Here is a 23,162-nt window from a genome sequence, read left to right as displayed (position 1 = left end):
GAGCCGCACTACGGTTTGGCCACAGTTGGTCTAGAGCAGTGGTCACCAACCAGGTGATCGGGATCTACTGGTAGATCTTGGAGCCTCTGACAGGGGATCGTCACTGATTTAGCCAAGGGCTACAAAGCACAGCACTTCAGCTGCCCCTCCCCACACTGCTGCGCATCTCCTGCCCTTTGCCTTGGAGCTCCCCGTTCCCTTGGGAGCCTCCTGCTTGCAGCACAGAGCAGGGAAGAGAGAGGAGGGGGCACTGATGTCAGGGTGCCCCCTCTTCTACCCTGTATTCTATCTCCACAGAATGGGGGGTGGGGGAAGGACGGGGGAGGCACAGCACAACAGGGCTTGGGATGGAAGGAGTTTGCTGGCAGCTTTTGAAAGAAGTGCAGGGCCAGGGCAGGGGTGAGTCACCTGAGGTAAGCAGTGTCCAGCTGGAGCCAGCTCTGAGCCCCTGTCCCAGTCATGAACCCCCTTCTTCACCCAAAGGCCCTGTCCTAGCCTTGAGCCCCCTGGAACTAAACTCCTTTAGAGACCCTGAACTCCCCCACACCCACACACACCAATTCTCTGCCCCAGGCTCAGCTCAGAGCCTCCGTACACTCCAAATCCCTTAGCCCAAGACCAGAGCCTGTGCCCCAACCCTCTGCCCCTGCCTGGTGAAAGGGTGGGAGGAAGAAAGGACAGAGAGTATAGGGGCAAGGCCTTGGAGAAGGGGCATGAAGAGGCAAGGGTATTCAGGTTTGATGTAGATCTTACATTGCACTTAAATTCAAAAAGTGATCTTGCACTTAGAAAGGTTGGAGACCACTGGTCTAGAGCCTCCTTGCAGGACAAAAGCTATATTCGCGTATGTCTACACTACCACCCTAGTTGGAACTAGGGTGGTTAATGTAGGCAGCCGAAGTTGCAAATGAAGCCCGGGATTTGAATTTCCTGGACTTCATTTGCATGAACAAGGTGTACCGGTAGTTCGGAATCGGAAGCCTAATCCGAACTACCTAGTCCGTGCCGCGTGTAGCCGCGGGCACGGAGTCCGAACTAGCGGACATTTAAAAATGGCAGCGCCCGGCAAGATGCAAATGAAGCACGAGAAATTCAAATCCCTGGCTTCATTTGCAACTTCGGTTGCCTACATTAACCACCCTAATTCGAACTAGGGTGTTAGTGCAGACATACCCTTCGAGAGATAAGGTGGGTGAGGTAACATCTTTTATTGTGCAAACTTTTGTTGGTAAAAGGGACAAGCAGTCCAGCTTACACAGAGCTCTTCTTCATGTCTGAAATGCACTCTGGCAAGTTTGAGCATAGTAAAACAGCTCCCAGCAATGTAACTCTCGAAGTGTCCACACTGGCAAGGCCCTTAGTGCACATTAGCTCCACAGTTGCTGTGCTCTAATTAAATCATATTGACAAGAAACTAAGGGTATGTCTACACTACAAAGTTAATTCGAACTAACAGACGTTAGTTTGAATTAACTTTGATAGGCGCTACACTAGCGCTCCACTAGTTCGAACTTAATTCGAACTAGCGGAGCGCTTAATTCGAACTAGGTAAACCTCATTTTATGAGGACTAACGCCTAGTTCGAATTAGCTAGTTCGAATTAAGGGCTGTGTAGCCACTTAATTCGAACTAGTAGCAGGCTAGCCCTCCCCAGCTTTCCCTGGTGGCCACTCTGGGCACCACCAGGGAAACTCGTCTGCCCCCCTCCTGGCCCCGGACCCCTTAAAGGGGCACGGGCTGGCTACGGTGCCCGTGCCAGGTGCAAGCCTGCCAGCACCCAGCCAGCAAACCCTGCACCTGGCACGGCTCGAGCCAGCCACCCGCTGCCACCCAGCCCTCCGCCTCTTCCCGGGACCAGGCTGGCGGCTCCCGGGAGCCTGCCCGGGTCTGCAAGAGGCGGGCGCCCGCCTGGTCTAGTGCGGAGATCGTGGACCTCATCCACGACCTCCGCACTAGGCACAGGAAAGTGGCCGTCTAGGGCAGGATAGCTGCCAGCCTGGCCACCCAGGAGCAGGTTTGCATGAAAATCAACGTGGTCCACTAAGACCCCTGAGCCCTGAGCTTAGAATGGCCGTACTGGGTCAGACCAAAGGTCCATCTAGCCCAATAGCCTGTCTGTCAACAGCGGCCAACACTAGGGACCCTGGAGGGGATGGACCGAAGACAATAACCAAGCCATTTGTCTCGTGACATCCATCTCCAGCCTTACCAACCAATCTAGCCAACCAATCTAGCTCACCTATAAGTCAGTTTAGTTAAAATAGAAATTACTCTTATAATAATGTTACAAGACTTCATAAAATCATAGAATACTTGAACTGGAAGGGACCTCCAGAAATCATCAAGTCCAGTCCCCTGCCCTCATGGCAGGACCAAGAACTGTCTAGAATAGATCAACCCGGAGAGATGTCTATCCAACCTGCTCTTAAATATCTCCTGCAATGGAGACTCCACAGCCTCGTTAGGCAATTTATTCCAGTGTTTAATCACCCTGACTGTTAGGAAGTTTTTCCTAATGTCCAACCTAAGCCTCCCTTGCTGCAGTTTAAGCCCATTGCTTCTTCTCCTATCATCAGAGGCCAAAGAGAACAATTTTTCTTCCTCCTCCTTGTAACACCCTGCTGCTCTCATATCCTCTCTCAGTCTTCTCTTTCTAAACTAAACAAGGAAAGCTTGGAAAGTTGCTTCTGGCATTAATCTAATTTATAACTTCAATATCCCATGCTATAAAGTAGCGCTTATGTGTTTGCTCTCAGTGGGTACGTATAGACTACAGGCTTTTGTCGACAGAGGCTTTGTCGACAGATACTGTCGACAAAGAGCATCTAGACTACATCCAGTTCTGTCGACAAAGCAAGCCGCTTTGTCGACATGAGAGTGTAGATGCAAAGGACAGTGTAGATGCAATAACGCCTTCTGTTAATAGAACTCTGTTGACAAAAGGCATTATTCCTCATAGAATGAGGTTTACTGCCGTCGACAAAACGCTGAGTTCTGTCAACATTATGTCGACAGAACTTGGCAGTAGTGTAGACACAGATATAGTTTTGTCGACAAAAGTAGACTTTTGTTGACAAAACCTTGTAGTCTAGACACACCCTAACTGTAAAATGTTTGTTCTGAAACTATGTAATTTAGCAAATGTGAGGGAACGCTTCACCTAATGCAAAATGCTGGATTCCTACAGAAAGTATTATTCCTGATGGACAGGACTATTGAATCCTACAACTCAATAGAAGGAAGCTTGAATTCATCACAGCTTTAATGTCTGTTAATGAAAATTTATTATTCTTTTGTTGTTTGAACTCTGTTGGGAGAGAATTTCTAAGCAAGTGCCAGGGATCCTAGGCTTTTTTGCCTAATTTAGCCCCTAAAGCATATTCAGACTTTGCTTACAATAGAAATTCCTATTACTTTTTGAAGCCTCACTGTAATTCCTTTGTTAGTGTGTTATGCTTATCTGTTTTGACCTTGTCAATAACTATGTATTTTTCTTAGTTAATAAGATCTGAGTTACCCTACAGAATTAGGTCAACACAAGGCAGCTTAGGTTGACCTAACTATGGAAGTATTTATGCTTAAAATCTCTCTTCCACCAAAGTAACTGCCCTGCTACACCACCTTAGACACATCTTAGACTATTACTGGCTTTCAAAAGCCATCCCACAATGCCCCCCACACTGACAGTACAGCCAATACAATTGCTCCTGGTAAGAAGTACATTTCTGAGAGAAGAAACAAAGTGTAGACATGCAAGAGTGAAATAATTGGCAGCAGCTGTATTCCAACATAATTTAGGTCAATTTAACTTTGTAGTGTGGTCATGGCCTATATCCTTAGTTAGTTTACTATAGGATTGACTAAGTGTTGTCTTTGTGTGAGATCTAAGATGCAAATGGATAAGTGACTGGTCCTTTGGAACTGTGAGTAACCTGAATATTGTGTGATCTTTGGTATAAAATGACAATCAACCACAGAGTCAAGCTTATTTGGATGGCAAGATAGACTAGAACAGCAGTTCTCAAACTTTTTGGGCTCTGGAGCCCTTTACATGCGTAAAAATTTATGCGGAGTCCCAGCAGTCCACTGACTGTATGTGTTGTATCTAGCGATGTTTCCAGTTTGTCAACCTTGCAGAGCCCCTGGAGATGTCTCACAGAGCTCTGGGGCTCCGCGGAGCGCAGTTTGAGAAACACTGGACTAGAATGTAGCAGGGGACTGTCTGGGATTCCATGGTAAGACTATCACAGTGTTCTGGGAGTTCATACTTGTTACTGGGCTGATGAAATCAAAGAATAGAAAACATAACCAGTCTGACGTTTTTGCTTTTTGACAGTCTGCACTGAAGTTGGCACACAAGATCAGGAGCTGCTCCAGCCAGTGTGATTGGTGGCTCCTATTATTTCAGATGTCTTTATTCTATAGAAGAGCTTAATTGTGTCTTACATTTATCCTAAACAAAGTATAGCTGTTAAACCCATCACCAGCCCTTGGTGAGACTTTGCTTGACCCTCCTCCCCCCCGCCACAAACAATACCCATCTGTTTCTATTGGGGATACCTCTTGTCTCAACTTATATTTAGACTGTAAACTCTTATGCTCTTGAGGGAGAAGAGGAGCTATATCTCTGGAAAGGGTCTGGTGAAGAATTATAGGGAGTAGGTCAGAATTGAGGACTAGCTGAGACTTATCCATATGATTTCCAGGTGTCTTTAGTCCCCCAAACATATATTGGCAATAAGTGTTGATGAGGGCCATTCCAAGAATTTGGTAAGTGGTCAAGTGATATTAATGGAGGAGGTGTAGAGGCTGGGATGAAGGTTAGGTGAAAGAGAGAGTTATGACCTGGGAATGGAGTGGAGAAGGAGGTGCCAGGTCTGGGCGGGGGTTGTGACCTGGAGGATCAGTGTAGAAGAGAGTGCAGGATCTGGGAGAGGGACTTCACATATGACATAGCTGCTTGATTTTCTCATTGCTCACACTGAACAGGGAGCTCTAACAGTAGGATAACACTGATATCTTGGCAATGTAGGTAGAACTGTTACTGATATAGCAAACGGTGGTTCTCAAATTGTGAGCTGAAGGAAGATTTGCTGGTGGTTCAGTCAGAGTTGGCTAGTCACGTGATGCTGGCTCTTGCTTGTCTTCAGCTACTAAATTGCAATAAAAGAAGTAAATCTTTTTCTAATACTATTTACTGTGTGGAAACAATTACAGTAGTCATCATAGGGACGTTACACAATTGTGGATTGGAAATGTGGATTTTCAAGATAAAATCTCCAGATTTAGATGTTTTATAGCATGAAAAATATTTGAGAGTTCCTGATATAAAATGTCATGACTTTTGAAAGGTCTCATCAACTGTTTGGGAGAGGAATAACCAAAATATACTCGATAAAAAGTGATTGTTAAAAATAGCATCTTCATATTGCACTTAAATATGAGATCCTGAAGATTCACTTATTTCTTTATTGTTTATATCGTTGCAGTGTCTGGTATTCACTCAAATGTAAACTCATACTCCTCTAAATACCTCTACAAATGAGTTGTTTCCCCTCACATATCCTGATAGCAGTTCCATAATTCTGATTTCTTACTTCGTTTGCTAAATAATGCTGGAAAAAAACTACTGTGGGTGAAAGTAACTATGCCCAGTTGCATAAAAATGTGCTAAATAACACAAAAATCTAAATTATATGTAACGGAATAGATTGGGATTGTGGAATAAAGCCACATCCTTGCACTGAGAAATTCATGGACTCAACCCAACAAGAGCTCCAGGAAGCACTATGTCTGCTTTGGGGGTGACTGTTTCTATCCTTGTGGAGCATGCAACACACATTTGCATTTCAACCTATCTAAAAGAGCTGTGCCAGTCAGTGTCGTGGCCTCTCTCCAGCTCCTGCAGGCAGTGGTGGAAATTAGAGTTGCAAACTTTCAAAAAGTTCCTAATATTTCCAATCCTTATGATTTGGAATAGAGGAAAGGGTCTACAGGTGTATCAGTTCCTATGGCTACTGATCCTACAGGAGAAATCAAGACTGATCAGTAGAAATCTATAGAGATTAGGATTGTAATGCAATCTTCAGTGTGAGCCTAGGATCAGCTAAAGTCCCCAGCTGATCCCGGGCTCTGCATCACGCTGCCCCTTGAAAACGCCACCCCGGCACCTCAGAGGGGCAGCACATTAGGAGCCTGGGATCAGCTGACCCAGCTGACCCTGAGTTCTGCTGCCACGGGAGCCCAGGATCATCTGGTAGTCCCCAACTGACACTGGGCTTCACGGCTGCCTCTTTAAAATGCTGCCTCAGGCATTTCAAAGTGGCAGTTGCCGTGGAGCCCAGGGTCAGCTAGGGACTGCCCAGCTGATCCTGGGCTCTGTGGATTGTGTATTTGGGGATATTTTCATCATAAAAGCATCTTAGTTTCTCTAGTTTGTTTCCTCATCAAAACACCTCTGCTATATTATATTTTCAAGACATCTGAAGAGGATACATAGCAGTCAGTGAATCCAGCTGCAATTTATAAAACATAATGTAGTAATTATCTAGATCACTGTTTCTCAGTGCAGCCACCATAGCCGCATGCAATCACCAATGGCTTCTCTTGTGGCCACATCATCCTGAGTAATGACTGGGAGGTAGGAAGCAGCAGAGCAGTGGATTTTCCCTAGGCAGGGCCACCAGTAGGAATGAGCTCTGCCCAGATACATTCTTATGCATCCGACTCTCCCTACTCATTGTACTGGGAGCCTAGGTTTGAGGGTCCTTGCACTGTTCCATGATTACAAGGTGCCTGAAAGTTAAGCATTGCAAAATTCAGCAATGTAATGTTTTAAATCCCATTGTGAACCCATACAGAAAGCAATGAAGGTGGATTCTCATTCCACCCCATCTTCCCAGTGTTCCCACTCACCAGCTGTAAGTGCAGAGGGTGCATTGATTTACTTGTGCCTTCTCCCACCCAGAGCAACGGTGGCTGACAGCACTGTCATGGCTCTACTGTGAGAACAGGCTTCTTAAGAAACTCTGGGGTCTGCTCAAAGCACTAGCAGGCTGCCTGTCCTTCATGCTCAAGTGAACCTGTAGGCATTTGCAATCCAGGGGTGCTCCTCAAGGGAGCAGCTGCCCACACTACTTAACTGGCATCCCCATCTGTGAACATGCTCAAGTTTTAAAACGGGGGACAATGGTCATTTTCTCCAACTTCCATCTCTAGTGCATGTGTGATGAGCAAATCTGCAGAAAATTTTCTATCATCTTCAATTCCAATTGGCCACTTTTGCAATGTGAAAATTGACTGTAAAGTTTCTTTCCAAAACTGACACAGTGTTCAACCCGTAAGAGATTAGTGGAGTTTGGGGGATTTTAATCAGTCACTGATTTACTTCTGTGTCGCTAGTACAATACTGTAAGGTAGTCATGCGATCTTCCAACACCCACACAATAATTTCACAGTATCTGAGCAATACAGCCAAGAATGGAAGCCATCTTTAACCATAACAGAACATCCTTCCTTTCTAACTAGTTCTTACATTTCTCATCACAGTATATTAAGCTAAACCTTTCTTTGGTGTATTTCCATTATTGAGCTTTTTTGTGTCCTTTTTCACTTTAAATAAAGCTCTTTGTTCTCCCAATTCTCTAAAAGCAGGATATCTTCAAGAAATTTAACTTTAAAACAAAGATTCTATCTGCTTACTAAGAACGCAAAAATTGCCTGGGTACTATTCATAAATCTAACGCTTTGCCCAAGCATACGTGGCTCTAATTTTCCCTCCCCAAAGTTTCATGCAGTTTCATGCAGTGTACTGTATGTGGTTTCCCTTTTAAAAAACTGTCTGCTTAAACTAATCTGCAAAACGTTCCCTTTTTCCTGATGATGCAGATTTGTTTAACTGATAAAGCACTAGTGACATGATTAGATAATGAGTTAAGTGGAAAGGCTCTCTGGTAGCAGCAGCAGCTTTGGTAAAGATAATATTTGAAGGGTGCTTCTCAGCAACAATCTCAATATTTTACTTATTTCTGAACAGGTCTGTGACACTCACCCCTATCCACCACAAAAACACACTTAAGCTCTGCACATCATCTCAATTTCAACAGCTTTTTACAGTGCCTGTGTCTTAATTAATACTTTTACATTGTTAGAGGACAGTAGAATGCAGATTCACCATGAATATGTTGTACCACTGTCCTGATAAGTTTGTTCTGACTAAGTTGCTTAAGGATAGATATAAAGACACAATTAGCAGGTTAAGAACAGATAAAATAACACATGAAAACACTGTTTTATTTAATACATTATAGTTATTAGACAGCTTTCATTATTTAAATAGCATTACGACACATTATTATAGGTAAGACATGTCAAACCAAGAATAAAATCTGTTTTCTGCATAACTTGATGTGAAGGATCAAATGTACTCCAACTGATGACTGCATACAGTACAATTCATTAGAAATCACACTAGCATTACAAGAATAAATGTTTCCATGGTTGGCTGCCTTTTGTTGTTATATATATAAAATTTTCCACTTCTGTATCTAACTTTGTTTATGTATAGTCACGAACAATCCATTTCTCTTGTGCACATTAACTGAGTTCTTTTTAAGGGACTGACCCAGTCATTCAACTGAAGTCAAGTTGTAGGCTCCTCATTCATTTTTTACTTGGTAATTCCTCAGGAAAACACCCACTGAGGCTATGTGTAGACTGCAGGCTTCTTGCGCAAAAAGCTTTTTGCAGAAGAGATCTTCCACACTGCAAAAGCACATGGGAAAAGCGATGCGCTTTTGTGCAAGAGAGCGTCCAGACTGAAAGACGCTCTCTCGCAAGAAAGCTCTGATTGCCATTAACAGAATGGCCACCAGGGCACCTGTGCTTCTTTCCATAGGCTGTTTTTGTGCAAAAAAAACCCCCATTTCCCATCCTTACACACCTTTTTGAACAAGAGCTCGTAGAAAGAGGAACAACTATTGTTCAAAAATCCCTCTCTTCTTCTGATTTACTGTCAATTTTCTTGTGCAAAAATGCGCTTGCAGTGTGGACTTGCTCTGCGAGTTTTTGTGCAAAAACAGTCATTTTTGCGCAAAAACTCTGCAGTCTAGACGTAGCCTGAGTCAGGATTTCAGACCTCAGCCTTATAGGCTATTTGGGGAGTTGTGTATGTGCATCCAGAAGTAGATGATGGCCCAGAGTTATTTAATGCATCACAATGCGTTACACTGATACCACTGTAACTGAACGCAGATATTACGATATCCTCTTGATAATTGCCCAGTCTTACTCATCAATCTTAACTGTGAACATCAACCTTAATCCTTAGCTTAGCTCTATGCTATATCCATATCTCTCCTTCATCAACAAAATTCAACCTTTGTATTTCAACCACATAACTGATTGAGAAGTAACCCTTCAACTATTATATTCAAATACAGTAAGATATAATAACTAGAAGCACTGTGACTATTTTAATATTGAATCATCAGATGTGACATGATCTAGTTTACAGATATACCATCAACTAACTTACTGTAGACAAAGATCTATAACCTCTGCTAGAAACCTGAAAACAGACTCTCTTCCACTTCATTTATTTAGCAACACAAAGGACCTCTAATATCAGTGTTTCAGAGCTACCTTCATATATTAATAATCTCTATTTAATATAGAGTAGAGATATTGTTAAATGGAAATTACTAAAAAATGCATCCTGCCTTTCCAAATTTAGAATCCACAGAGAATGCAGATTGAGTCAAATCAATGGAAGCCCAATTAGCATCCAAAAGAATTTCAGACAAAAAAGACAGGTTCCTCAGGGTGAGCAGTAAAAGGCATTAATTTCTGGCTCAAAATAATGGTGAAATTAACTGAGTGAGACAAGGCATGCATGGTTAGGTAACTGTTCGAAGAAACTTTTGAAACCAGAGCCACATGAACAGAAAATGGAGAGATTAATCCATGTCCCAACACAAGTACACCTGGTAACTACATAGTCAATATAGTAATACAAGTATACATCTGGGCCTTGAACCTCCAGTATGTCTGAGATCTGCTCAGTAGTGGAGAATGGCGGCTGCTAGGGTCAGCTTGAAGCTTTCTGGTCTTTGGCTGCATACCCCCAGTGGAAGTTAAAGCAGCAAGTGGCCTACTGTAAAACCTGGCTTGGATGTAAACTTTGTAATATGCTGTAATCCAGGGGAGGATCCACCACAATGGGGCTCCACTCCACTGTGCCTTTGAACCTCCCTGTTGTACCCTTTCTTCTTCTTACACACCCAGGATGGGACAGCTGGTTCAAGAGGCAACTGAGCCACCTCCACCAACTTTCTGCAAGTGGAATCACAGAATCATAGGAGTGGAAGAAGCTTCAAGAGGTCATTGAATCCAGTCCCTTGCACTCATGGCAGGAACAAGCATCATCTAGACCAGCCCCCATAGGGGTTTTTCTAACCTACTCTTAAAAATCTCCTAGTGATGATTCCACAACTTCACTAGGCAATTTATTCCATTGCTTAACCATCCTAGTAGTTAGGAAGTATTTCCTAAAGTCCAACCTAAACCCCTCATGCTTCTATTTAAACTCATTTCTTCTTGTGCTATCATCAGAGGTTAATGAGAATATTTTCTCCCTCTTCCTTGTAACAACCTTTTAGCTACATGAAAGCTGTTATCACATCCCCTCTCAGTCTTCTCTTTTCCAGACTAAACAAACCCAATTCTTTCAGTCTTCTCCCATAGGTCATGTTTTTTAGACCTTTAATCATTTTTGTTGCGCTTCTCTGGATTTTTTTCCAATTTGTCCACATATTTCCTGAAATGTTGATCCCAGAATTGGACCAACATAATCAGCACAGAATAGAATGGATGAATTACTTCTCATGTCTTGCTTACAACACGCCTGCTAATGCATTCCAGAATTAATGTTGGTTATTTTTGCAACTTTACACTGTTGACTCATATTTTGCTTATGGTCTACTATGACCTCTAGATCCCTTTCTGCGGAACAAAAGGAATTCTCCACTGGCTATCTCCAGCCATTTAAGACTAGTTTCTGCCGCTTAAACTGCACAAAGTGATCTAAGCAGAACGGAGAATCCAGTCATTGATTTTGAAAATGCTTTTGTCAATATCAGGTTCAGGCTATCCAATAAAAATGATTCTAGAGATCACTTGAGTGTGAGAATCAGAGGATTTGTCTAAACCACAAAAATGACTTTTTGCTGACCATAGCTAATTGGGGCTGACAGTGGTCCAGCTGCCAGTGTAGCAAAGAACAAGCTTGTTGTTTCTGCTTCATTTCAGTAACTGTGCTTAAATTAGTATACTAATATAAAGGAGAGCACAATTTAGTTAATCTGTGTTATTCACATCAAATGCTGTTTCACTCAATATTTACATTAGATAACTTCAAAAGGAAGGTAAGTCTGTCATAAGAGGGGAAAAGTCTACATGGGGTTGTACAACTGACAAGCAATTTTAATCACCATCTTTCCCAACTTCTGCAAAACGCTTGACTTCACCATCTCAATGTTCTTTTCATTTAGTCTTTTGTATAGTTAACAAAAGTTAACTCTGGTCATCTGAAGAAGTGGGCTGTGCCCACGAAAGCTCAGGATACCATCTACATGTTTTGTTAGTCTATAAAGTGCTACCAGACCATTTGTTGTTTTTTTCTTTTGTATATAATACTGTATGAGCAAACACAGTGATGCTGCTGTAATGTAGCCTGCCTGTGTACTCTGTGTATGCAACTGGTGCCTCTCTCCTTGGTGCAACTCTTCATTGCAGGGTTAGCCCAGGTGATCAGCACCCTGCCTAGTCTGTGTGTGAATAGCCATAGTGCAAAATCATACCATGTTACAGTGTCCTCACTGGTGCAGCTCTCCCAAATGTGAGTTGCTAGAACATCTGAACGCATAACCCCATTGGTTTTTGTACAGACCTTTATGGTTCTTTCCCAATGAACTGTGAAAGAACTTGTCAGTCCTTCTGGCACAAAGTGAAAATTGTGGGAAGACGCAAAGTAAAAAATGGGCAGATTACCAAAAAAGTAGAAGCCAGTCTCTACCCTTTATCTTGAACAGTGTCTGCTATCCTGGATTGCAGACCTAAACCACCTAACTCAGGTGAGAGGTTTTTGTGTGTTCCTGGGGAGAGGGTTAGGGGCAGCACTTATGTGAGGTCCTGTACTGACTCTGTAGGTGAAGACGTCTGTGAGGCCCAACAAGGGGTGTAGCACTAGTGTCCTGTAGGAAATGGGGTACCATTAAAGTTCCTACTGTAGCTTAAGCCTCTCTCACACAGTACTCAGGAGGCTGAGATTACCATCCTGGTTTAAATGCTTCTCAGAGAGATTATAATAATTTTAGAGATTAATAGTTGACAGAGACTTTGATTAGATCTTTGTTTACATTTACTTTGTAATTGCTTTACCATTTACACCTCCATAACTCTGTGCTATCAGTCAGAGAAACAACAAGTGATGTTACATACAGCCATCACACCTCCCAGAACAGACAAGGTTCAATATATTGCAGGAAGAAAACCATTAATACAAAAAAGCAAGCATTTCTCTCAATAAAGAACAAAGGTGATGGAATATAAAACCTTATCTCCTACCTCTGCTCGACCTTCATAGTATGTCAACATTGAGTTTGTAAGCACAAACAGCCTCTCTTTGTAATTTAACGGAGATGTCCTTTTCTTCTGTTGTGATCTTTTAATCAGAATCTCTTCTAAGATAGTGTTCATATTCATTTCAGCCACTTGATAGCTCCGTTTCCAGCCATTGAATATCAAATACTGAAAGGGGGAGTGGGAAAAGAGAGCGATTTACTATACGATCATAAACGTCTGGGTAAAAAACAGGCCAATAGATTAAGGTAGACTGTATTGTTGCAATGAAAATGGAGGTATCTTTTATGTGCAGCTACCTGAGAACTTGGAAAAATATAACTCAGACCCAATATCCTGGAAATTAAGAAAGTTAACTATTAGACAGGAATATTCAAATGAGGGCTAAACTGGCACACTTCCAGAAGCCCGAGAGCTACACCTTCCTGATAAAAAAAAATGGCATACTTTGCAGGACCCTGCATCTTGTGTATGGACAATTTATGGATCATAATAGAATACTGTGTACTTTAGATCTACAGTTTCCATGAGCTACATACAACTCCATATTTACTGTGAACTTAGGCATAAGTTTTCCTGAAAATGTATGCACTGTACATCTGAAACTGTTAATTAGCCAAGGCTGGTGTAAGAGATCATATGCACAGGATTGGTGTCGGTTAGAGGCCTTATGATATTTGTTATCTCTAAATAATATACACCATAAACCTATATAGATACTTCAGATAAACAGACATTTAAAACTGTTGCAAAATAAGAAGTATATATGGATAATAGTTATGTCCTACAAAGGCTGATCATAGCTTCAACAATTGGAAGAAAATCTTTCATGACCCTTAACTTTATTTTTATAGCTCTCTCATGGATCATATCTCTTTAAATAAAAGTCATAAGTTTAACAGGAAACTATTGTTCAAAGTCAGGTAAGAAGCAGGAATTCAAGATAGGAATACAAAACAAAAGTAGCACAATCAGTAACAATTCATTCTGACATTTGTTTTAGATACAATGGGCCACATCTTCAAAATGGCCTCCATTTGTGCACATGCAACTTTGCATTTACCATGTATGCATAAAATTAAATATGCATCAATAGCGATCATGTTTTGAAAATTGACCTTATACATTATATTGGACAAAATTTTCAGAACTTATTAGTGATTTGGGATGCGTAAGTTTGGGGAGTCCAACTTCAGAAAGTGCCAAGTACCTGTTTCTCAGAATCAAGCCCTTTTAAACTATCTCACATTGGGCACCTAACTATTTAAGTACTCAGAATTGTTAGTCACCTTTGAAAATCTTGGTCAGGGAACTCACAGGGTTTTTTATGTAGATATCCGACCTGTTCAAGAGTCTCACCTCTGTAACTGATACCAGCCAAATGGAATTGTGGGTGTTTAATATCTCTGAAAGTCTCAATGTCTCAAGTTGAGGACTCCAAAACTAAAGCCCTGAATATTAGTGGACATGTTTGAAAATTTGGGCCAAAATGTCCTATGAAAACTAAGATTAAAAATGAGCTCTCACATGAGGCACTGATGACGAGAAATGTCCAAGTTTATTAAAAAGCAAGCTCGAGGCAAATACTGAAAGTTCCCCAAATCAGCAAGTGAGTATTCTTCCTTCTATCTACAACAGGTGTTGTCAGCTTTCTAAAGATTCTAATTTGTGCTCTTATTTATCATGTGCATGGAGGCAAAGACCTTCCCATTAATGAAAAAGAGAATTCAGCGTCCAAGTCCATTAACACATCATTGCACACACCAGTGTTTCAAAATTCATTCAGGAAATGCATGCATGTTTGTCCTCATAAATTATTGGTAGACTTTTCAGATCTAATATGGATAAAATGACAATCTCATAATATAGTGCTAAAAATATTCAAATGTTGTGAGCCCTCAATACTGCATTATAATAATGAATTTTAAATAAAATTTGAGCACCTATGTCACTGCCCAGTCTACCTTCTTGTTCTTTAGTCTCTGTCTTGAACCAAATAATTTATACATTTTAAAATGTGTTTAATGTAAAATGTGTTTTATGGTGACAGCAAGTGAAATTATAACCTTTACATCTTCTTCTCCTGGTCTGGTCCTGTCACTGAACGCCTCTTTTTATTTGTGCTACCTGCTCTCTTACCCCTGCCATATATCTACCTGCTTACCTGCACAGATATATAGATTCTCTCAGTGCACATATCCCATCTTATCAAAATACTGTATATTTGTACATATATTATAAATTTAGTCTACGATTTATATGTAAATTTAAAAACTATGAAAATGGGTTAGAATTTATGTATATAAGATTATAAAAATGGAAGTGGTACTTTTATATTCTTATAAATACATTAATATGTAGTTATCTAAAAAATGGCAAGAACTTTCTCCCTCTCTCACACACACATGCATGCACAGGCAGACATATACAAATTTCATTTTGCTGATCATCTGATCACACATCTTTCCTGTAGTGAAGAAAGATTGTTGTAACTCATGCTCATCTTGTCTGCTCACATCACTAACTCAGGCACCAAATTTGGGGATGAGTTTGACACTCCTTGTTTAAAAAAGAAAAGATCATGGAGTTGATAGGGAAAGGACAGGTAAGAAAATATTTGTTTTAATTACTTAAAAATTACCAGTTCTGACTGCAGTCCATCTTAAAACATCCCTGTCTATAATTTCTTCCTTGCTTAGCCAACTGCAATCTCTCTTTCTCACATATACACACATGCCCCCATCATGCTCTCTCTTACACCAATTCCTGTTCCAGGTGGCAGCAGGTGCAAATTATACCAATAAATATTTGCCTCAGTTTATAATCCCCTCATTCTAATCTTTGTTTTAATCAACTAAAACACACAGAGGAATGTAAGACAAAAGCAAAATCAACCATGAGTTAAAAACTGGTGCTTCTACAAAGTCTCATTTCATTACCAGCCATCACCAACTCAAGACTATTCGGTACTAAGCCACACAAAAACAAATAAAAAACCTTTTGACAAAAATAAGGTTAAAGACGATGCATTTAAAAAAAAACAATCACTATCAACATTGAGGAAATACAATACTCAGTTGCTACTGGTGGTATTTAGACTGAAACACTGTTAAATTCACACCTCTATAATTAGGAACCAACTCCCCATTTCACATAATTCTAACAACATATTACTATTTGAGGAGTTTACCAGGATTTGGTATAGAATCTCTAGTGGAGTACGTACCTGTACATTTTTAAAGCAGTGGGGCTTCTTATCTACAACTTCCATTACTAAAAGGAAGTTAAAAACCCTCACATGTTGTTTGGCAACTTTTTTTTTTCAAAATTGCCCCAGTTCTTAGAAGAGAATCTAACATTGTCAAACTTACCTGTACGTAACCAAAATGTCAATACTAGTGCTTCACTGCAGGTTTTTAATTTTTCCTTCTGTAACTTCCTACAAGCATTCTGCTTACTACTAAAATCATTCTTTAGAAACTGAAACTGCCCTCTATTGACACATCACTCATCTTGTTCCAGTCACTTGTGAGAGTTTCGGGGTGCCACCCTTCCAGGTTTTCACAATACCTGTTGTCAAGGATCTGTCCCTGTTCTTGCAGGCCTCTCTCAGATGGTAGCAATTATAGTCTAATTTGCAGAGTTGGTGAGTACTCACTACTACCACAGAACAAAAGGAAAAACTATGTAGCACTTTAATGACTAACAAGATGGTTTAATAGGTGATGAGCTTTCGTGGACCAGACAGTGCTCAGCACCTCTGAAAAACATCAAACTGTTAATACCTTCCAACTTTAAGTATCAGAATTCTGTGTCAATACACGAGGTAACTTTACATGAGGCACTTGTAGATATGCAAGTGTATAAGCATCAAAACATGCTTATTTGATTCCTTGGAACAAATACCAGTAGGTAGAAACCTTTCTCCTAAATCTGTCAGTATAATAATATTTGACAATTATACAGCACTTGTCATCTGTAGAGATAAAAGCTCTTTATAAAGATCTATATCAGCATTCCCTTTCTCCAGAGGAGGAAGAGGCATGGAGCGGTTGAGTAATCTGACTAGCATCACATTATGAGTCAGAAGCAGAACTTGTCCTGGAACCCAGATCTCCTACTCCCATTTCCAACCATTGCATTGTAGTCTGTCATTGGAATAATTGTTTATGGTAAACTTGGTGATGAACTCTTAAAACATCCATACCAGCTAAAGAAATGTTTCCTAGCTTTAATGTTAAGGGATGATTAGCACTTCAAAGTGGATGTTCCAGTAAACAGTAAGGGAATCAGGCAACCAAATCTGGCCTGCACTTATCTACTTCTAAATAATGTCTTACTGCAGTGGTATTCATTTATTTTTCTCATGACCCAGTTGAAGAAAACTGTTGATGCCCACGACCCAACATAATTTGACTAGCGTGTCTGGATGGGTCATAAGGGAGTCTGGCAGAGTGGGCCAGAAAAACAGTGGAGGTCTGAAAGTAAGCTTTTCACCAACAATCTCAAATGTTATCAGAAAAATGTTTGACAAAATCTGCATGTCACCCATAGGCGTGCGAACGGGGTGTGCCGGGTGTGCCCAGGCACACCCTAATGTTTCAAAGGGGATGATGCGTGGGGTTTGCCACGCGTGCGTGGCTAAAACCGGTGGGTCTTAGGACCCCATGGAAACAGGCAGCAGGGAGCAGAATCGTCACCCCGCCTCCCCAGCAAGCGAGGCAAGTTTAAACCCCGGGTGGGAAAGTGGGGGGTGTGCCTGTCCCCAGGCAGGGGATGGGAGCAACGTGGCGGGCCCAGGGTCGGGGGCAGCGCAGCTGGCCTGGCTCAGGGCAACGTGGCTGGCCTGGCCTGGCCTGGGGGGGGGGTCGGGGGCAGCGCGGTTGGCCCGGGGTCGGGGGCAGCGCGGCTGGGTCAGGGCAATGCGGGGGGTCGGGGGCAGCACAGCTGACCCCCACCCCGCCAGAGCTGCTTCCCATCCCCCCTTCCTCCTAGCTTCCCTCTTCCTCCCTGCCAACCCCGTGTTCCTCAACCCCCCCTCCCAGCTCTGCTTCCTGCACCTCCTTCCTCCCAGCTCCCCCTTCCTCCCGGCCAGCCCTGCGGCCCCTGATCCCCCGCTAGCTTCCCCCTCCCCCACTAGAGGCTCCCAGTGCCGATTGTGCCCAACCTTCCAGTCATTCCCCCCGCCACCACCAGGCTTCAGTCTGGCGCCCAGCCGGAAAATCAGGAAATACCAGACATTGCATGTGTCCGGTATTTTCTGGATTTTTTTTTACCAGACAGAGGGCCCAAAAACTGGACTGTCCGGTAGAAAACCGGACACCTGGCAACCCTATGAGTTGGACCCGGTGCAGGCACCAGGTGATGGGGAGACTGCTGGAACTTTGGGAACCAGAGAGTGCGGGGTAGAGGTTTGTGGCCCAAAAGGGGGCTGAGAAACCTAAGAGACATAATAGGGGGAGCACCAGAAGGGCGACAGTCAGGGCGACCCTAGAACTCTGTGAGGGTATGTCTACACTACCCTCCTAGTTCGGACTAGGAGGGTAATGTAGGCATACCGCACTTGCAAATGAAGCCCGGGATTTGAATTTCCCGGGCTTCATTTGCATAAGCGGGGAGCCGCCATTTTTAAATCCCCGCTGGTTCGAACCCCGTGCAGCGCGGCTACACGGGGCTCGAACTAGGTAGTTTGGACTAGGTTCCTATTCCGAACTACTATTACTCCTCGTGAAACGAGGTGTACCGGTAGTTCGGAATAGGCACCCTAGTCCGAACTACCTAGTTCGAGTCCCGTGTAGCCGCGCTGCACGGGGTTCGAAGCAGCGGGGATTTAAAAATGGCGGCTCCCCGCTTATGCAAATGAAGCCCGGGAAATTCAAATCCCGGGCTTCATTTGCAAGTGCGGTATGCCTACATTACCCCGCTAGTTCAAACTAGCGGGGTAGTGTAGACATACCCTTTCAGACCAGCTGGCGGCTGCTGGAGGAGGAGGGAAAAATAGGGGGAAAGGGTCAGAGAAGAAGGGGCTTGTGCTGAGGGGAAGGGGGCAGGTCAGGAGAAGAAAGGAGAAGACACCAAGGGACAGAGTGGAGGAGAGAGACAAATGCCAGGGGGCCAAGTGGAGACAATGAGGAAAAGGGCAGGAGGGGAAGTGTCAGTGAGAGGGGGGACAGGATGATGCTAGGAGAGGAGAGGGGAAGGGCTTTGGGGCGCTAAAGGGAAGAAGGGAAGGTGCCGGGAGAAGGCTTGAAAGAAGGGGTGGGCATGAGGAAGGCAGGGATCAAGCAAGGCATGTGTGAGGACACAGGGGAATGAGGAGGACGGAGGCAGAGGGTGGTGAGGGGGTGGGCATCAGGGAAAAAGAGGGCACAGGGGGCAGGGGCAGTGAGGGAAGGGGGAGGCACCAGGAGGGTACAGGGGTAGGGAAGGTACAGGTGCCAGGGGATTCTGGGGGTGAAGCAGAAGGGCAGACACCTGCAGGGGAGGGACCAGCACCAGAGGAGAGAGGCAGGGCAGGAGTGTAGTGGGAGGTGTTAGGAGAGGGGATGAGGAGGGGTAGCTCACATGATCAGAGTGGGGCTACTGGAGGAGTGGGCACAGGCGGGGAGAGAAGGGCTGGTGGAGGGGGGCAGGTCTTAAGAAGGCTAAGGGCAGTGAGAATGGCAGGAGTCAGGACAGCAGAGGAGGGTGGGGGGTTGGGGGCAGCAGGCACCAGGGGAGCTGATGGAGCAAGGGGAGGAGACATGGCAGCAGAGGGAAAGGGTAGAGGTTTACAAGATACTTATTAATAACTTGGGTGCCACAGTGGCACATCCAAACAAGCCACAAACTCAGTACTGGTGCACAACACAAAATGTATTGTGCTCCTGAGAGGAAACTCTTAGAGGGGACACTTCCCCCAGCCTCTTCACCGCCCGAGTTAATGTCACACACGTTGGGTTAAAGGAATTGCAGGATAGTTGCATGGGGGGCAGTTGGTGAGGGCCAAACTAATCCCTATTCGTAAGAGAATGGTGGGAAAAGTCCTTGGGGGGGACACCTTTTATTTCTGGTCATGTGTCCATATTGCCCCAAAAGTATTACCCCCAGAGACATGGCTAATAGAGGTCAGGGGGTGTGGCTAATGGGGGTCAAAGAGTACATTTAAAAAAAATTATTCGGGTGCACACCCTAATGAAATGTGCTGCGCATGCCTATGATGTCGCCACCCAGAAGAGCAAAACAAAAAATAAATCCCAACTCAAAATTCTGTATTTTCCAAGTTCGTCTACACTTTAGGTATGGCAACATTTATCTGGTAATTCATGTTCTGTGGTGCAAAGCCGCTATGCTTAATTGATGGATTCCCATCCAGAAAAACTGTGTTTTTTAAATATATCTTCTTCCATCCTGTACAACTGCTCTTCTTTAGCCTTTGCTTTGCCACAGAGTCAGCCAAATGAATTGCTTGAAAGTACCTTCAGTACAAACTAACAGCAGATACAGTGCTGTGAAGATTATAAACACATTATGTAATTTGAATTAAAATGATATAAATGCCCCTGCTTCAATTTAAAGGGTTTTGAAACACAGAGTTCTGATGGGCACACTTTCATAGCATGTAGAGATAGAATCATAGAATTATAGAATACTAGAATTGGAAGAGCGCTTGAGAGATCATCAAGTCTAGTCCCCTGCCCTCATGGCAGGACCAAGCACCATCTTCATCCCTGACAGGTGTCTGTCTAATCTGCTCTTAAATATTTCCAGTGATGGAGATTCTAAAACCTCCCTAAGCAATGTATTCCTGTGTTTAACCACTCTCATAGTCAGGAAGTTTTTCCTAATGTCCAACTTAATCCTTCCTTGGTGCAATTTAAGCCCCTTGCTTCTTGTCCTATCATCAGAGGTCAAGGAGAACAATTTTTCTCCCTCCTCCTTGTAACACCCTTTTAGGTACTTGAAAACTGCTATAACGTCCCTATTGGTCTTCTCTTTTTCAAACCAAGCAAACCCAATTGTTTCAGTCTTCTCTCATAGGTCATATTTTTGAGACCTTTAATAATTTTTGTTGCTCTTCTCTGGATCCTCTCCAATTTCTCCACATCTTTCTTGATATATGGTGCTCAGAACTGGACACAGTACTCCAATTGAGACCTAATCAGCACAGAATAGAGTGGAAGAATCATTTCTCTTTTCTTGCTCACAACACTCCTGTTAATGCATCCCAGAATCATGTTTGCTTTTTTTTTCCCCCAAGTATCATAAGGTTTACTCGTATTTATCTTGTGGTCCACTATGACCCTAAATCCCTTTCTGCAGAACTCCTTCCTAGATAGTGAATTCCCATTCTATATGTGTGAAACTGAATGTTCCTTCTTGAGTGGAGTACTTTGTATTTGTCCTTATTAAACTTCATCCTATTTACCTCAGACTATTACTCCAGTTTGTCCAGATCATTTTAGATGTTGACCCTATCCTCCAAAGCAGTTGCAACCCCTCCCAACTTGGTATCATCTGCAGGCTTAATAAGCATACTCTCCATGCCAATATGTAATTATTGATGAAGATATTGAACAGAACCGTTCCCAAAACTGATCCCTATGGAACCCCACCTATTATGCCCTTCCAGCATGATTGTGAACCATTAATAACTACTCTTGAGAATAGTTATCCAACCAGTTATGCACCACCTTAAAGTAACCCCATCTAGGTTGTATTTCCCTAGTTTATTGAAAAGAATGTCATTCAAGAAGACATGAAATGCTTTACTCAAGTCTAGGTTTACCACGTATACCGCATCCCCCTTATTCACAAGATAGTATATCACAATTCTGATCCCAAATCTGCAACCCTCATTTACACTGAATAGTAGTTACTCTTTTGAGTAGCCAGTGTGCGATTAGTCAGTAAGAATTTCAGAACAGGGCCCTATGTTAGTTAAGCGATGAAAAGTGGTATGTAAATTTTCTACTTCTGTGCTCACTTTATGTTGGTATATTGGATGAAACTTTTAAAAGGTAAATGTCACAGGAATATAAATATAGCAAACTGACTGTTACCAAAGTCTGTCATATGATTTTGAAAGTGGAAATAGGAAAAAAATGCATAATAGGGATATTTTAAGTGTATTTTATGCTGCCAAAAAGAAGAAGTCAAAACATATTGGTTTGCTTTTGATGAAAGCAGAGACTCTCCAACTCCCCCTCCTTTCTTACATGTGCTAGGTTTTATTTTAAACAACAAAAATGTGACTTGGTCAAATTTTCATACAGAATTCAAAACTGTAAGCAAAGTTGTGCATAACCTTCAATCTCTGTGAAAATAGGCCTGAGTGTGTAAATTGGATATCTAGCTATAACTGCCTAAAGAACACAAGTAATTAATTATTTGTAAGGGTAAATAACTTGATAAACAAAATGTAAAGGTAAGAGATAAAAAATAGTAGCATAGAGGCAAAGGGGCATCTGGGTGAAAAATTTGCTTCTTGCAGATTCTCTGAGATGAGTAGGATTTCAGAATGAAAGTACCGTTCAGTTCTTTGTGAGGGCAAAACATAAGCACACAATCTCAGTTGGGGGGCACTAAGTTTTTCACAACTTACCATATTTTTCTTTTTTAAGCTTGTGGCTTGCTATATATAGACTTAAAGAGATAATGACAAGTCGTTGAACTCCATTGGACTACTGGACACAGAAGGCCCGGTTCTATTCTCATTTAATTCAATGTAAATCATAAGTAACTCCATTCAAGACTGTAGTCACAATGGAGTAAAAATAGCTCACTATCAGATCCAGACCCAAAGAGATTTGTCAATAATAAGACTGGTTAAATGGTCAATATAATTCTGAAAATTAGAGATAGTCCCTCTTAAAGAGAGAGATGTTAAAACTCATCCATGCTACCTATCAAACTGGACTAGTGATTCATGTCCAATATCTTGCCTCTAACAGTGGCCTATCTTACATGCTTCCATAAAAGGTTACAATATGTCCACAATTCACTGGGCAAATTGGGTGAAGCAACAGGGAGATTCCTTCTTCAGATCAGAAATGAAGGGTTTACACTTGGTAGCATGAAACTTGAGTCCTCTTATCTTAACGTTTAATTACAGATGGCCATAAATGTATCCCAATTCTTTGTTAACAAAGGCACAGCGCTTGACTTTGACCTCTGGTAATATTTCATTCCCTTGGCTGACTTCAAGTTATTCTTTCCTCTCAGCTCCCTAGTGTGCCCTCTTCCTATTGCCTCATGAACGAGAAATACTTTGGACTAAGAACTGATTGGCTTGTTTTGTGTCTTCTGCAGCACCACACTCACTACCACACTTAAAAAGAAAGAATGAAAATAATTATTTTAAATACATGAAAATAATTATCATGTATAAAGAAGTTTTAGTTTTTGTTTTATGTGTGTGTGACAGGGCATCTGCCCTGTACTGTCCCTTTGAGGGCAAAGCCCAGCCCTGAGTGAGGGCTGAGAGTGAAGCCCCAGCTGAGGCTGATATTGCTAATTAGGGCCCAGCTGGGGGCTAAATAAAG

The 23,162-nt window shown here is 42.5% G+C and overlaps 1 protein-coding gene across 4 annotated transcripts in view; it reads right to left on the bottom strand.

Annotated features, from left to right (window-relative positions):
* TEC (tec protein tyrosine kinase) overlaps positions 1 to 23,162 on the bottom strand; it is a 104,126-nt gene that overhangs the window by 65,321 nt on the left and 15,643 nt on the right. The window contains exons 1-2 of one of the 4 annotated variants that reach the window (XM_025179918.2): positions 16,011 to 16,354; positions 12,625 to 12,807 (exon numbers count right to left, since the gene is read on the bottom strand). In XM_025179918.2, the coding sequence (XP_025035703.1) occupies positions 12,625 to 12,762 (138 nt within the window). In that variant the 5' untranslated portion in view covers positions 12,763 to 12,807; positions 16,011 to 16,354. Of the gene's footprint in view, positions 1 to 12,624; positions 12,808 to 16,010; positions 16,355 to 23,162 lie in introns of those variants that run through there. The other 3 variants (XM_006113450.4, XM_025179919.2, XM_075930462.1) reach the window with 3 other exon arrangements.

Source organism: Pelodiscus sinensis, chromosome 5 (assembly GCF_049634645.1).
Source record: "Pelodiscus sinensis isolate JC-2024 chromosome 5, ASM4963464v1, whole genome shotgun sequence".
NCBI classification, from domain to species: Eukaryota; Metazoa; Chordata; order Testudines; family Trionychidae; genus Pelodiscus; species Pelodiscus sinensis.
This window is presented reverse-complemented; position numbering and strand designations above follow the sequence as displayed.